Here is a 17,350-nt window from a genome sequence, read left to right as displayed (position 1 = left end):
ACCAAACCAAACCCCACGAGTGCGGCCCCACGTTTATTCGCAGCGCAGCGGCGGGGACATCCCGAAAGGCCCTGCAGTGCTGCGGACTCACCGCCGCCCCCCTCCCCTTCAGGGTGCACATCTTGGGCCATTCAGCCCTGCGCCGGGTCCCCTCGCTCCCATTATGACCCCTTGTCCAGTAGTTGTGGCAAGAAATGACAGGCAATGAACAAGTCCACAATTTAATTTGTAACATACAGGACAATTTATTGAAGTCAATCTCAAGCAAAATCTGAAATCAGTGGAATGTCATTAAGAACCTTTCCAAATTAATCCTCACGGAAGCAAAAAACACGTCTGAATTCCAAAGTAGTTGTCAAATAAAAAAAGGCAACATCTCAGTAAATATAATGTACAAAAATTTATGTTCCTACCAGCACACACAGTAGTTAGAAGCTTAAAATTACAGGCAATCCTAAATGTACTGTAACTAGTCACCAATAAGCTATCTATATACAGGTTAACCAAGCTTTACACGTTTCACACTATGCAGTAAAACATAGGTCGATCAACAAAATCCCCAAAATATCATGTATCTTGAAGTCTATGTGGCAACATCAAGTCATTATACAGTAATGCCCTAGTGGAACACCCCCCAGGGAAAATGAACACTAATCCCTTAGTGTCAAGAGCTTCTAGCCAAGCCACAGAAACCCAAAAGAGATTGACTTTAGTGAATATTGATGCTCTGTTATTAAAGACTCAAATCTCAAGTGATTTAGGCAAAATAACATTTCACAGGATCTACAAAGTTTATTACAGATAAACAAAGTACAGAAATAACCAATCTACAAAGGTCATTATCATAGATAAAGATCACAAGAAAATGAAAACAGAATCTGTAGGTATCTGTGTTTGTTGTGCAATATCACAAGTGGTTACAAATGAATTTCTCATACCAATTCCAATTATGCACACACCCCTGTATATAAAAAGGACCTAATTATTAGCCAGTTGTAATCATCATTTAGCATCTTGGTCATCGGAGGCAATATGATTTTCTTTTTTGACACAGGGTATGTGACAGCACAAATGAGATAAAAGTAGAAAAGTAAATTTTATCCAGTCCACTCCTAAACTGACAAGAATACCTTACGAATACCTTATCTCGGGGATCTGCTGGCTGCTGAGAGCCACCAGCTCGAGTCAGAGGTCCGCAGCAGGCAGGGAGAGGGCGCACTGGCACCCGAGGGTGCTTTCTTGCTAATCCGCAGATGGAGAAGGTCACGTAAGAAAACTAGGGGCTGAATAAATGACTTTGGCAACTGTTTATCTTTTCCCTTTGTCTTACACGTAATGGACTTGCACGGGCTACTGAGGCACAGGTCGCTCTCCTCCTCCTCCCCTTTCACACGTATGTGCCACAAGCACCTGAACTTGTCACCTAAGCAATGGACTGACAAGAAAAGAACGGAAATGTTTTTTGAAACACGCAGGTTACACCCTGCATTTCAGGAGTGCAACGTAAGTGCAAATTTTTGTTTTTTTCCCTACACAGGCATATATATTAAAAGGAAAGAGGAGGTGCACGGGGATAGGGCTGACAAAATGACAAAATAAAGAACATACATAGGAAATATTCATAAAAATGCTGCTGGTATTTCATGCAAGAGTCTCTTCCTCAAATGCATACATGAAATCTGAGATATCTACTGTGGACACCCTCTCCCATTTGCAGAACTTTGCCTTTAATTCAAGCTAAAGAGGATAAGAGACTAGGCTATTTGTTTTCAAAACAGTATACAAAACAATGCTTTCTACTTCATAAATTTAAAAATAACTGTAAAATAAGGGGAATCTGAAGAGTTTCAAGTACTTAAAAAACCTGAATTCAATGAGGCAGAGGTCTCAATGTTAAAGTGACTACTTCGTACCTGTGGTAAACATGATCAGTCCCCGCCCTCACCCTATTCTACCCCTTCTCTCCCGGTCCCCGCCCCAGGTAAAAGTCGGTAGATTTCAGTATATACAAATTCCCAACTTTTCAGTATTTGTTAATACATGGCAAAGCTGTCTAATTACATCTATTCCCCAGCTCATCTGAAACTGGGAGTTCTACTCTTTGTTTACAGATAACCAGGGACCAATTCGAGGTGGCTCTGGGCCAAAGGAAATGGTTCCCAATGATCTTGTCAAGTCGCAGCAACAAGGCCCAACGACTTGGGGCGGCCAGATGCCGCAGCCTTGGAAGAAGGAAGTGGAGCGGAATTTGCGCTGCCCAGCGATCAGGCAACTTCCCAAGGTCATGGTACCTCACGGAGAAGTACATCAAATGTAAGATTCCCAAGCCGTGAGGACTCCACGGCAACTCGTTTCCTTACCCTGTCGGGACGTGGCATGTGGCAGCACCTTGACTTTAAGGTGAATGCTAAAGGAAGAGCGTGGGACTTAAAAGGAAGTGAAGGACGAGCCATGAATCCTGGGCAGTCCAGAGACTCTCCCCTGCACAGCGGCCTCCCCACCCTCCACACTGCAGCTCTGGGTCCGGCCCCGTGGAGCACAGACCACGTGACTAGTCCAAAAGGAAACTCTACTTCATGAACCATGAAAGAAACGTGTCCAACAGCCTGCCCTGAGAGTCCTTTACATGATTATCTCAGAATTTCAAAACATTTTTCACAAGCACGTTTCCAAATAGTCTGTGGAAATGGCAGAAGGGAGCTAGGAGCAGCCACCAACCCCCCCCCCCCCGCCCCCCGCCATTATTTATTTATTTATTTAAGATATGGTCCTGACTTGAACACACAGACAGCTCCAAGTTTCAATGATTCTAAAAGGCAGCCTATTCTATAGCTCAGGCCATCATTTTTGAGAATTAAGGTAGAGGAGGAACTTGTTAAGATAAAAATGAAAATAAAACCCATCTCCCTCCTGACTCTAGCCCTGATTAGATATTACAGGAGTGAATCACTTCCTCCAGCTGCTTTGGCCTTCCAGGAATGAAGGGTCAGCCACCCCCTCCCAGCCCCAGGCGGCCCTCCTGACTCCCTTGTGACCGGGGTCCAGCCCCTTCCTGCACTGCACGCGCCTGGAGGGCTTCCAGGATTTCCTCTGTAGTTGTTACTGTCTGATTTCTGAAGCTTTACGCTGATGATCAAAAATTTTACATTCACTTCTTCTTCCAAAGAATTAACAGGAGGCTAAAAAAAAAAATACCACCATTATCCCATGCTGCCATGAGCTATCTCATTTTTGGACAAGAATAAAAACCAACCATCTATGCTCTGACCACACATACAGATTTAAAAGTTAACAAATACCAACTTAAGCCTGAGAGAGAGAGAGACGTCTTTTGGAATACCTCACTGGCGAGGCGCAGTGAGCGCAACTCTCTCTCCCTCTCTGCTTCTATCACCTGCAACTTGGAAATACATGAAAGAGGTCAGGAGTGACACCACGGAGGTGTGAGGAGAGCTCCTTGGCACTGGCAGGACCGAAGCCACTTTTCGGACTGTTAAAGAGCAGTCACGGACAAAGACTCCAGAGCTGTGGTTAGCCACTTTGTTTTCTACCCTGATTTCTGAAATGGCAGAACAATCCTATTAGGTACCCCCCACCCCCAACAAAAACGATGAAATCTCAGCAGAGCTGTTACAGATATATGAACCAAACACGACACAATGAAGAAGCTGCATAAAAATACTTAAACCTAAGGTACCTGCAGTGCAGAGGATGTACCCTGGCTTACCGTAGAAAAGTCCTCAGATATTAAATAGCACTGAGTTGGAAACAAAGCAAGGAGAGAAGATTTCATGTTTGATACTATTTCAACAAGAGTTGCACTTCGAATGTTAAAGGAAATCCTTCATGTTAGTAAGTTTAAAAAAGCAAACATCATATATATATATATATATATATATATATATATATATATGTATATACATATATATATATATATAAAGTTTTAGTATGATAAAACCTAGATTTTCTTAAATTATTTTTTAAAAGGATATCAAACTATATAATTGCTCAAGAGCAATTATGTTGCAAAGAGTTTAGTGTTTTGGTGAAGCTGTACTTCATGTTACTCATAGCAATTATATTTGGTAACATGTACAGCATTTTCCATTTTGCTCTTTCTTCTGGGACCATGTCTGATCAATAGAATTACTGGAGGCCCAAGAAGTCACCTCAGAATTAATTGCTGGAATCAGGCAAATGGCAGTTTAGGAGCTTAAATAAAGGAAGTGTAGTGTGGTTTTTGTTTTGTTTTTTTTTTTTTTACAAGAGAAAACCCAGTACGATTACACATTTACATTAAAAAAAGAGGCACAAAACAGTGTTTCTTCTTTTTTCCAGAGAACAACTCTAAATTGACATGAAAAAAGGAACACGCGTGACACAACCGAAGGAATGTGGCCGAGCATCTACTCTCTCAACCTTCATAAGGTTCCTAGAAACTTCTTGAGGGAAAATAAATGCTACCAGGTATCAGCAACTGTAAGCAGTCAGAATCCACAGAGAAAGTTATAGTTCATTCAAGCTAGCCCTAGACTTCTACTTAGCACAGTGTTACAACAAGGTATGACATGACTAATTACTTCATACCAGGAATACTGGAATATACATATTCCTAAACATGAAATGCAAGTGAATTTTGTGGGCAGACACCTTGGTACACTTGCATCTGTGAGATCCAAGCATCACCACCAACCATTTTTGCTAACGCTGCTTTCTCGGGAGCTTGCCTAAGTGCTTCCTACAACGAAGTGTGTTTGTGTGGTGCTTACCTACCCTGTAGAAGTGTCCCCCTTCCTCAATGGGGGCGATGTTGGTTACTAGATAATACGAGATATAAATTGTCTACATAGAACTTGGGGCTGCCCCTACCCCTTCTGCCCCCCAAATTAGGAACTAAACCAAGAAACCTACTCAGATACAGCTCAGATTCATTTGTGTAGTTCCCACTAGGAAACATGGCTGAGCGGCCAGCGAGCTGACAAAGGGAATGTTTGATTGGGACAGGGAAGCAGAGACAAGAGAGGAAATGCCCTTAATTCTCTCCAAGATGGACGAGGGGGCTCCACTATACTGAACAGAAAATGGTGCTTGTATGATACAGTGTCTGGTCTGGGCCTCTCGTCTCCCGTTATCTGCCTTTGTCAGTGTGCCAGGATAGAGGGGGGATGACCACTCACGTCCACATAAACACACTTCATCAAAAATGTCCACGATCAATGGAAAACATTTCCAACTCAGTGAACGCACCCCCTTCTGTCTTTCTCCAAAACCCAAAACCACATTACATTCCTTTCTAGGTAGAGTTATCATGTCATAAAGCCCACCTAGGTTAAGACCACAGAGGTAAAATCCACTGAGGCATTTTGTTCTCGAGGCCAGATCCAATACTCCCATAAAGCCCTTCTCTGAGACTATGAAAGACGTTCTGAGGGGAAAGAGAAGTCAGCCTCCCTACTGCTCAGCAAAGAGGTATATGAAGATCATCAGAGCCTTTTCCAGAGGGCCTGCTCCAGCTCCTACGTGAGACGCACACGCACACTGAACAGACTACCTGACTACATTTCTTAAGATAAAAAAAAAAAAGAAAATAAATAAAGGAATGATGGCTACTTTTGCTTTTTACACCCAAGGAACACATCCTAGACTTCAAATTTATCTCATTAACAAAACTTTCTCTTCTAAAAGCGAAGACATCTCTTTTTCCAGCTGCAAAGGCATTGAAGCACAATAAAAGGCAAGAAAAGACCAAGGGAATCTGGCCCGCTACAGAAGAGGCCGCAAGCTGACAAAACAGAACCAGATCCCAGCAATTGCTCCTGCCGGCGCCACCCGGCTCCCCCATTCGCACTTCAGTAAGGCAGCGCTGAAGGCCAAGGCCGCGCGCACCGCAGCCGGCTCTTCTTCCACTAACGCGTCACCGATTCCCCTTTTTTCTTTTCTTTTTGTCATTTCAATAAAAAGAAAAAAAAAAAGAAATCACCACCCATTTATTCTCTCAGGTCTTCTCCACGATCCTGCGATTCCAACTTGCATTTGATCTTGCTCCAGTACTCTGCCGACACAGGAGATTCGGGGTCGTGCTCTGAGCAGCAGAGCCGGCCTTCCAGGGCCGAGGGAACCAGAGCGCCCTCTCGGTGATCTTTACAGAAGGAGCGCGGGCAGAACTCGCAGAAGGAGACGGCGGCGCTGCCGCACTCCCCGCACTGGTGCCACGGGCACTCCCACTTTCCTGGTGAGGGGTGGGGACAGGGAAAAGAGCCCCATCAGTGCCCGCCTCGACGACCCGTGAAACACCCCCGTTCCCACCGTCTTCTCTGACTGGAGACCGAGTTCACCTGAGCACCACTCCGAATTTCAGCCAAACTTACGAGCAGGTGCACCGGTGAGCCCGGAGGCGTGCTGCTGCCCGAAACTCAACGCCACAGGAGCCAACTGCTCACCCAGGGCAATAGGGACACAGAGACCAGTCTCTGCTGGCCCGCACCCACTCCCTATTTGCAGGGATACATTTTTCGTGAGCATTACTTTACGTCTGCTACTGTTGGCTGTTGTAGTCAGCCTCATCCATTCCACGGCTCCACGAAGGACAGTGAAGTACCTATTACATGCACGTCAGAGACAGGGTCTCAAGAGTTTAGCTTACCATACGGTGGCTGAGTCAGGTTAAGGCATAAGAGGTGGTATGCTTTGGGACAGTCTTTTTTGTCACACATGACCAGCTCTCCACCATCTCCACACTGAAAACAGTAATCTTCATGCATCTGCTTTGGTTCTGCTTTGATTTTTCGCCTCTTCTGCTTTAATTTAGCATTTTTGGCCTTTTCTTCAGTTGTTGACGCACATGTTGGCTGGCAGGGAGAAGGATCACAGTTGTACTGAACACGGTGCGTGAAACTTCACACAGAACAGGAACTCCCACAACCCCACATTCATTTAAGCTCTTTTAAATTTGGTTGTTCAATGACCTAAAAACCACTGGGAGGACTTATCCCATAACAGTATAAACATGAAAATATGGCTTCATTTTCACTACTTTTGAATAAGGTGCTTTGTTTTTTAAATTGCAAGGATACGGAGACATAATTCGCATACCATAGAACGCACCATTTTTTTTTTAGTGTTTATTTTTGAGACAGTGAGCGAGCAGAGGAGGGGCAGACAGAGAGGGGGACAGAGGATCTGAAGTGGGTTCTGAGCTGACAGCTGATGCGGGGCTCGAACTCACAAACCACGAGATCATCACCTGAGTGGAAGTCGGACACTTAACCGACTGTGCCACCCAGGCGCCCCAGAACACAAAACCTTTTAAAGCGCCTCACTCAGTGGTTTTAAGTAGAATGTGAATTTTAAAAAAAAGTTTTGAAAAGGATACTGGTAACTTCAAAAACAATCAGAAATACAGACACATTTTCAGAACCTGACAGATCTTACTAAGATATGCTTCGTTAGAAAGTTAGAGAGTCTAAACTCTGGTTACCACAACGACTGTCCCTCGAACTAATCCAGGTACCCATTTGCCAGCATTTTCCTGAGATGGTCATACACTTCTTGAGCAGCCCCACTCCTGATTTCCCGCTGGCTTGGGGTGCTTGCTTCCCTCACGACTGACCTTCGGCCGCACTCCAAGAAAGCCGCTGCAGTTCTCTGCTCCACAGTGGCACTCCGTTCTGCCGTTGCCCAGACAATCCAGGTTATAATTAAATGTTAACTCCATCCCTAAAACAAGAGAAATAATTATTCATACTCAAATCATGGGGAAGAGAAATCCTGCCACGGACACACACTCACAATGAAAGAGAGACATAATTCTGACATGAAGGCTTTTCCCTCACCCGTGTTCCACACAGAAGACAGTGATGGGGAAAAACAATAGAGGAAAACATCCCCATCCACCAGTGATGACAGCAAAAATAGTCTACAGAAGTCGTCATATCCTTTTCATTGAAGTGGTCAAGATCCATGTAACAGAGACTAAGAATCTAAAATCTGTGCTCAAGACAAATGGGTTCTGGTTTAGTTGCTTTCCTAAAGCTAATTTATACCAATTTCTGAATGAATAATAGGACCATGGCATCTTGGCGACCATACCATCTCTGGTGATTAATGCTTTAGATTATGATCAGAAAAGAATTCACCACGCAGATTTACTATTTACACCAAAGACCCAGGGATTTGAGCTGGGAGGTCCAAGCTTTCTCTTAGCTGGTCTTGAAGAGGCCACAACGTCGGGAATGCCTTTAATCTCTTCTAGCTATAGTTCTTCTCTTCTTACCCATTTTCCTACAAACCCAGCAGAGAAGAAACTAAGTTCTGCTGTTAAGATGCTAGATGGGTAAGGAAAAATGGAAGCAGCAGCTGGCTTCAGCTTTTTATGTCTACCCTGAAACAGACAATCTTCCAACTAAAAAACAAACACCCCTGCCCCCCCGCCCCCAACCAAACAAGCCCAGACACCAGTTGAAGTTAACACAGTATGTTAATACTTTAAAAAAGAAAACAAAAGCTTAAGCATCTGGTTATATCGCACAGACAGCAAGAACTTGGAGAAGTAATTCATTAGGGTCAAGGACCCAGAGAATTCTGTGACATCCTCTCTGCTTGCTTAAACTCCCTTTTGCAGGACACAGATTTTCACTTCTTAACGGCAGATAATAATTCTAAATAGAATTCTATCTTATTTGAATAAATCCTTAAGCCTCAAACCTTGAGGGATGTCCTGCCCAGGGAGGAGGGCATGGGGAGCAAGCTGGGTTTTTACCTGCAGGAATATCACAAAGAGCAAAAAGTCCAACTCGAACATCTCCATTCACTGTCCACTTTTGTGTTTCACAGTTTGGATTACAACTGTGGTTCATAAAGCGAGAATAATTTCCTTTGGGGCCAGCATCAATTATACGGTCCTTCAGAAAGAAAAGAAATGAAAGGTGCCTTTAACATAAAGCTAAGTACAAGTCTCTCTCAGAAATAGCCAACTTGGTCAAGAGCCGCAGGGAGCAGCTTTTTGCTACCAGCCGATGTCTGACGGCTGACAAATCTGACATCATGTGCTCTCTGAGCCGTTGACTAAGTTCTTGACTTTATTTGATGACCTTCAAGTCAAAGCATTTAAGATAAAGTAGAATTTAGCTTTTCTTTCCTTCCTTCCTTCCTTCCTTCCTTCCTTCCTTCCTTCCTTCCTTCCTTCCAGTTTGTTTCTAGACATAGACCACAGAATAATGCTATGTGGAAGATGAGTTGGCCACAGGCTGAGGAAGGGCATTCTGCGATGCCAGAGCACAGAGATCGGTGAGCCGCGTGGGGTGGAAGCTATGGTTTTCTGCTATCAGCCCTCCTTTCCTGCTTTGCTCAAGCAGCGAAATGACCATGGGGGCAAATGGAGAAGAGTGTAGGCCAAGGAGAGGGAAGGAGGAAAAATGAAAGACTTGGTCTCTGAATGAAGACTTTCGGATTTGATCAATGGAAGGGCTGTCGTGTGGGATATACTCTTTAGTAGTCATCTGTTCCTTCTGTTTCACTTACACTGATGTTCAGAATACAGTCAAAAGCTCAACAATCTGGCCCCTGAATTCAAACTCTGATAATCTGGATAAGCTCTGGAGGACGGGGCCTCCCCAGCATTGTCAAGATGGCTGGAGGGTCCCTGCCAGTGAGGGGAGGATGTGAAGGGCTTACTCAGTAATTAGAAATAATTGGTATTTTATGTTTATGAAAGTTACAATCATGAAAGTTGTAAAACTGTTAAACAATGACATATCAGCTAAAATAAGCTTTTTTGTTTTTAAAGTTTATTTATTTTGAGAGAGACAGTGTGAATGCTGGAGGGAGGGAGAGAATCCCAAGCAGGCTTTGCACTGTCTGTGCAGAGCCTGACATGGGGCTTGAACTCATGAACCGTGGGATCATGACCTGAACTGAAACCAAAAGTCGGACGCTTAACCGACTGAGTCACCCAGGTGCTCCTAGAGTAAGTTTTTTTTTTTTTTAATTTTTTAAATATTTATTTATTTTTGGGGCACCTGGGTGGCTCAGTCGGTTAAGCATCCGACTTCAGCTCAGGTCACGATCTCGCGGTCCATGAGTTCGAGCCCCGCGTCGGGCTCTGGGCTGATGGCTCGGAGCCTGGAGCCTGCTTCCGATTCTGTGTCTCCCTCTCTCTCTGCCCCTCCCCCGTTCATGCTCTGTCTCTCTCTGTCTCAAAAATAAATAAACGTTAAAAAAAAAAATTAAAAAAAAATATTTATTTATTTTTGAGAGAGAGACAGAGAGAGTGCGAGTGGGGAGGGGCAGAGAGATTAGGGAGACACAGAATCTGAAGCAGGCTCCAGGCTCTGAGCTGTCAGCACAGAGCCCGATGCGGGGCTCCAACAACGAGATCATGACCTGAGCTGAAGTCAGACGCTCAACCGACTGAGCCACCCAGGCACCAAGAGAATAAGCTTTTAAGTGATTTCTAGTTCTTACTTTTAATGGTATTCCCTCAGTTTCAGGGATAGCCTGGAACACCAGAAAGATGGGTACTAGTCTTTGCACTCAACAGATCACTTGTCATGGCTGGACCTCAGTTTCTTGTCCCCTGCATGGCAGAGGGCTGCTGCAAAAGTGAGGTGAGATACAGACAGAACGCACAGCAAAGGTGGCTTACAATCTCATGGATTAAACTAGCAGTTTTCCTGTCATCCTGCTTATGGCTTCATTCATTTGTCCTAACTCAGACATGAAGTTTCAGTATACAGAACAATTCAGAGTTAGAATTTTTGCTAAATCAGAACTTTAATGGTGCTTTAGAACTCAGCATGGCAGAGCTGATGGTCTCCATCAGTAATGGAGAAACTGAGGGCCAGGTTCTTCCGTGACCATGTCTGCCCTGTCCTGGCTGTCTCTCCACTCACAGGGCCACCTCACATGCCACATGCAAAGCTTCACTAACCAGCCACGGTGCACCGTGGTGTTAAGAAGCACACTGTGGCTGGTAGCACACTGGCTACTTCAAACCATTCTAACTCTCCTGGAAAAAAAAATCAAGTTAGAGGAAATGGAGTTCAACCTAAGACCATGAAACAAAAACCAAGAATCCTTTTTTCTTACAAAAAAAAGCAATTTTACCTTGGTAACAGTTAACATATAAAAATTAGTTACACTGTTCTCGTGGGCTCGCTTGATTCGCAATCTGCACTCTTCTTCATCAATTAATTCACCGACATATTCATTTACAAATTCACCCTGTAGAGAAGCACGTAACACGTAAGTGTAAAACCAGTGTGTTATATTTGAAAGCATTCTTTAACACTGTATGTGTAATGTAATCCAAGAGAATTAACCAGAAAGACTGCTGGAAGTACAACTTTAACCCTAGAGACAAATGGTGGTTGTCATTCATTGGCATGCAGGTGGCACCTTTGTTCATATGTTGCATATATTTTCTCCATATGTGAACTCTTTGCAACAAAACATGATCCCTTATCATCTTTGTTGCATATATTTTTACCACATCTGTCTTGTTCCTTCTTTCTATTCAATTCTATTCTATTCTAATTGACATTATTTCTAACTTTAGATGTTTGGCAGATTGACCAGTGGAACCATCTGAGCTTAAAGTTTTCTTTTTTGGAACGTCTTTTTTTTTTTTTTTAATGTTTATTTTTGAGAGAGAGAGCAAGAGAGAGGGAGACACAGAATCCAAATCAGGCTCCAGGCTCTGAGCTGTCAGCACAGAGCCCAACACAGGGCTCAAACCTACAAACCCTGAGATCATGAACTGAGCTGAAGCAGGATGTTTAACTGACTGAGCCACCCAGGCGCCCCTGTTGGAAGGTTTTTAATGATAGTTTCAATTTCTTTAATAGTTTATAGAACTATTCATATTTTTAAATTTATTTTTGTGGGAGTGGTGATGATTATGCTTTTCTAAGAATCCATTCATATAAATTTTCAAATTTATTGGCAAAAATGTAGTGATACTTTTATTTTTTTTGTGAGTTTGAGCCTCATGTTGGATGTAGAGGTTATTTAAAAATATAAAACCTTTAAAAAAACAAAAAACAACTCAAAAAATACCCATTAACTATGAATTAAATTATGAATAAAAATAACAAAACAAGAACTTTAATAGAGCTAGAAATCTGTCCTCAAAGACTATGGCAAAAAGGTAAGCTGTAATTCAGTATTTAATATATATTTTCTTAATTTTGAAGAAAGAAATCACCTTGTTACAGAAGTCCCTTGTTTGGCTCTGGCCCACATTTGCAAGGATCTGTTATGTGCGAAAGGAAGAGGGCTGGCTGTGTACAATCAAATTCCATATTTGGCCTTTGTCCCTCAATGTACCAAAAATCTTTTCCATGCTGCTACTAAGTCTTTATGATTTTGCTTTTCAGGAATATATACTTCCAACTATTTTGTAAAAGAGCAATTGTCTTACATTAGCAATTCCTCAAGTGCTACTGGACAGAATAATCCTGACTGTATTTTCTTTTCTCGATTATATCAATTTAATAAATTAGAATACATTTTAAAATAAATGCAACTACTGTTAAAAGATGTTAGGAGCACCTGGGTGCCCCAGTTGGTTAAGTGTCTGACTTTATTTAGCTCAGGGCATGTTCTCACGGTTCATGAGTTCAAACCCCACATCGGGCTCTTCGCTTTCAGTGTAGAGCCTGCTTGGGATCCTCTGTCTCCCTCTCTCTGCCCCTCCTCCCCTCCCTCAAAAATAAATAAATAAACATTAAAAAAATTAATAAAAGACGTTAACATGATATTAAACTGGATAAATTTCAGGATAGCCCCTACACCTCCCCTGAAGTCATAGGCAAAATTTATGTACGTGATATGCATGGCTTAAAAGTACCACCAAAAATTTTGCATTCTAGGAGCACCTAGCTGGTTCAGTCAGAAGAGCATGTGACTCTTGATTTTGGGGTCATGAGTTTAAGTCTCACGTCGGGTGTAGAGATTATTTAAAAAAAAAAAAAAACAACTTAAAAAAAAATTTTGCATTCTAATGACATTTTAAATGTCAATGACCTTTGGCCAAGCAATCCAATCCATATATTTAATGATCAGTGAATCCTGTTGGCTCCGCCTTCAAAATATCAGCAATGTACCCACTTCTCTCTGGCTCAGCTACAACCCTGGTAGTCCATATGCCACCATCATTTCTCTCCTGGACAACAATGGTCTCCTTTTTGTTAGCCCTTCCCCATGATCATAAATTCCACAGACTACGGCCAGAGTTAATTTTCGGAAACACAAGGGTGGCACACGGATACTTAAGGCAGCCCCCAAGATGCCTGTCTCCCAGCGCTCATGCCGTGGTGTGATTCTCTCTCCTTGAGTGAGTAGGACCTGCGACTTGCTTCTAACCAATAGAATACGGCAAAGATGACAGAATGTATGTGATTCTGGGAGTCTGTTACATCAAGACTTTAGCATCCATCTTGCTGGAGTGTCTCTCCCTTGTTGGCTGTGAGGAAGCAAATAGCCAAGTCGGGGAACTCCATGTGGCAAGGAATTGTGGGCAGCCTCTAGAGGCTAATAGCAGCAAAACAACAACAAGAACAACAACCCCAAACAAAAACCACCTGAAGCTCTCAGACCTATAGCTGCAAAGAGCAGAATTCTGCCAATAGCCATGCAAGCAGGAAAGTATATCCTTCTCTAGTTGGGGCACAAGAATGAGAAATCCAGTCCTAGAAGCACCTTGACTGAAACCTTGTGAGACCCTAAGCAGAGGACCCAGCCAAGCACTGCCCAACTCCTGACCCCTAGAAACTGTGAGAAAATAAAGTGTGTGTAACATCATAAGTTCCCAAGTTTGTAGTATTATTGTCAGGCAGCAATAGAAAATGAATACATCCAGTCAGATCAAGTCACTTCCCACTAACAACTTCCAGAAGTCTCCCTCCTGTGGTCTCTAAGTTCCCATAAGATCTGGCCCCAGGCTACCTTCTCTGCTATCTCCTGCCTCTCACCCCTCTCCTCCTCACTCTTCTCCAGATGCACTAGCTCTCCTGCTGTGCCTGGAGCATGCTAAGGCCCCTGTCTTTGCTCTTTCTTCAGCCTGAAATGCATGGCTTTTTTCCTCATTGTTCAGGTCAAATGGCACTCCTCAGCCCTCCTTAACCAAGCAATTTAAAATAACAATTCCTGTCACCAGCCATCCCTTTTGACAGTATTATTTTTCTTTGCAGCATTTTAGTGGTACCTAGCATTACATATCTGTTTATTACCTGTCTCTAGCAGACCCACAAAGGTATGTTGTTCACTACTGTTTTTCCAAATGCCTAGAGTAGTACCTGGCACATAGAAGCAGCTTCACAAACATGTGCTTAATGAATGAGTTTCGCTTCAAGTGATCTAATCTATAGAAATGGGTGCATGAAGACAGAAAATCAAGAATGTTCACTACAGAATTAAATAAATTATATATATATAAAGTTTATTAGAAGATAGGTTATAAGTTATGGTACATTTTACTATAGAATACAATGGGAGTTTAGTTAAAAAAGAATGAGCAAAAAAAAGAAAGAATGAGCAGAAATCTATATGGGTTGTCATAAAGGGATGTTTATGATATATTAAGTGGGATAATATGTATATTTGTTTTTAAAGATTCTATAAGCATAGGATATAGGACTATGTATTTGTATACATAAAAGGCTACATGACAACCTATTAACAATGGTCATCTCTGGTGAGGAGACCAGGAATTGAAGGGATGAAAGAACTTCACTCTTTATTATCTTTTTTGTATTGTTTCTCTTTCCTACAGTACTTTTTAACCACAAAGATGATTTTTCTTTTTTTTACAGGTAGAAAAATGTCAAGAGTAATTTTAATTCCCATTATGTCCACCTTCTCTCACTGAGAGTCTCTGCACTCTTGCTAGTTCGCTACTTGCCCTGGGCAAGCGGCGGGGAGTGGAGGGGTGGGGGGGATGGAAGAGAGGGCCGAAAGGGGGCCTCATTTGAAACCGCACACTATTCAGGCTTGTCCCTAGATAGTTCAGTAGGACACTGTTTTCAACCAGGATCCCAGGAGATTCCTGGGATCTCTGAAGTTTGAGAGCCACTGTATGAACACTAGGATTTGCTGGTGATTTTCATTCTTCTTTGAGTTATTTGCATATAAAAATTTTTCTTCAAAGAGACCGCTTGGAAAAAGTGCCTCAAAGTGTAAGATAATTTATTTATTTTTTTAAAGTTTATTTATTTTGAGACAGAGCAAGCAAGCAAGCGTGCACGAGTGGGGAAGGGGCAGAGAGAGAGCAGGAGACAGAAAGAATCCCAAACACGTTCTGCACTGTCAGTGTGGAGCCCAACTCAGGGCTCAAACCCACGAGCCAAACCGTAAGATCATGTCCTGAGCTGAAATCAAGAGTCAGACACTTAACCGAATGAGCCACCCAGGGGCCCCAAGAATGAAGACAATTTATAAGTGTTAAAGATGTCAACCTTTGCCAGTTGCTTTTGCACATATACTCTAATTTGAGACTGGCAACAACCCTTTTAAGAGTGTAGGGCAAGGGTTATGATACATCCGCTTGAGAGTGGAGGAAACTGAGGCTCAAGGAGGTTAGTGACTTGGCCACATCCTCACAGCCAAGGAATTGTGACATTGGTGCAAAGCTTGGGTTTGCTAGTTTCCATCCCAGTATGTTCTGACCTTCATACTCTTTTGCCTTTACTAAGCCTTTTACATCTCTTTTGCTTAACAGGTCAAAAATATTTCAAATAGAAAATGACCGGGGTGCCTGGGTGGCGCAGTCGGTTAAGCGTCCGACTTCAGCCAGGTCACAATCTCGCGGTCCGTGAGTTCGAGCCCCGCGTCGGGCTCTGGGCTGATGGCTCAGAGCCCGGAGCCTGTTTCCGATTCTGTGTCTCCCTCTCTCTCTGCCCCTCCCCCGTTCATGCTCTGTCTCTCTCTGTCCCCCCCCCCCCAAAAAAAAAAAAAAAAAGAAAAAAAAAGAAAATGACCAATGGGGGCGCCTAGGTGGCTCAGTCCGGCTCTTGATCTTGGCTCAAGTTGTGACCTCATGGTTATGAGATCCAGCTCTGTGTCAGGCTTGATGCTGAGCATGGAACCTTCCTGGGATTCTCTCTCTTTCTGTCCCTCCCTTGCTTGTGCTCTCTCTCTCTCTCTCTCAAAATAAATAAACTTTAAAAAAAATAAATAAAATAAAAAAGGAGGGGCGCCTGGGTGGCTCAGCCAGTTAAGCCTCCGACTTCGGCTCAGGTCATGATCTCACAGTTTGTGAGTTTGAGCCCCACGTTGGGTTCTGTGCCGACAGCTCAGAGCCTGGAGCCTGCTTCGGATTCTGTGTCTTCCTCCCCTCTCTCTGCCCCTCCCCAACGTGTGCTTTGTCTCTCAAAAATAAATGTAAAAAAAAAAAAAATGTATAAAGACAGTCAATTAAAACCAGATTTAAAAAAAAAAAAAAGGAAATGACCAATGTCCCTTCTCCTTTTTATGACTGCCCATAGGACATCCAAAGTTTATGTGCATTTTATTACTACCTCTTCCTACCACTTCTGCTCTGCTCAAGAAGTGCCAAACTTTCAACTTGGGAAGTTTCAAAATTTTGCCAAAAATCCCTATGTATTTCACCCCTAGGAGGAGATGAAGCATCTTCTGAGAGGCACAGCCCTCGTCTGTCCCACCGCCCCCATGGCCTCTGTCCCAGGCTACCTTCTTAATGCTCCTTTTGGTCCTGAGGCCCCAGCCTCTCCGTTCTGTTTTGATGATTTCTGCATCAGGGTACAGCCTCTTTGTAAAGCACTGGTTCTGGCACCGCTCTCCAGCCGGGCACACCTGCGGGTGGCACTCGTACTGCAGCATCCTGTTTAGGCACTCCGACTCCAGGCCGCACGGGTTCTCATCAGCAGGCTTGCAGTTACAGCGGGGGATCTCTGACAGATCTGCAACATGGATCTGCACCTTTCCTATTACTTTGTTAGCCTGGAAAACCAAGTCACGAATGAGAGGGAGGAATCTGAACAGGAACCTCACACATCCATGAAATTCTTGGCTTTGCTATAGTGGTGTGATTCTGAGAAAGGTTCTTTATATATCTTGATTTCAATTTCCCCCTGAATAACTTAAGAACAAGCTAAGAATAAAATGGCCTCTTCATACTGGACACAAATATCAAAATCTGATGTGAATTCTCACTTATTTATCATGTGTATTTCTTCTACTAAATTAATGGGCATTTATAACTAAAAGCAACTGTGGGCTTTCTAGAATTTGTAAAGGAGCTAAATACCTATCCTCTCACTTGCTGCAGGACAGCCTGGTAGGGCAAGAACAAGGTTTCACAGGGAACATGCTGCTCGTAGGTGTGAGAGGGCTT

The 17,350-nt window shown here is 43.2% G+C and overlaps 1 protein-coding gene across 6 annotated transcripts in view; it reads right to left on the bottom strand.

The window, feature by feature from the left end:
- Positions 1–220: 220 nt before the first annotated feature.
- Positions 221–17,350, bottom strand: part of NSD3 (nuclear receptor binding SET domain protein 3) — a 117,296-nt gene continuing 100,166 nt past the window's right edge. For 4 of the 6 annotated variants that reach the window (XM_045460155.1, XM_045460164.1, XM_045460189.1 and 1 more), the window contains 6 exons: positions 16,687–16,956; positions 11,104–11,220; positions 8,759–8,900; positions 7,610–7,716; positions 6,644–6,848; positions 221–6,229 (listed from right to left, as the gene is read on the bottom strand). In XM_045460155.1, the coding sequence (XP_045316111.1) occupies positions 5,988–6,229; positions 6,644–6,848; positions 7,610–7,716; positions 8,759–8,900; positions 11,104–11,220; positions 16,687–16,956 (1,083 nt within the window). In that variant the 3' untranslated portion in view covers positions 221–5,987. The remainder of the gene's footprint in view (positions 6,230–6,643; positions 6,849–7,609; positions 7,717–8,758; positions 8,901–11,103; positions 11,221–16,686; positions 16,957–17,350) is intronic. The other 2 variants (XM_045460173.1, XM_045460179.1) reach the window with 1 other exon arrangement.

This window comes from Leopardus geoffroyi, chromosome B1, assembly GCF_018350155.1.
Source record: "Leopardus geoffroyi isolate Oge1 chromosome B1, O.geoffroyi_Oge1_pat1.0, whole genome shotgun sequence".
Lineage (NCBI taxonomy): Eukaryota > Metazoa > Chordata > Mammalia > Carnivora > Felidae > Leopardus > Leopardus geoffroyi.
The sequence above is the reverse complement of the archived record's forward strand: the minus strand, read 5'-3'. Positions and strand labels throughout refer to the sequence as shown.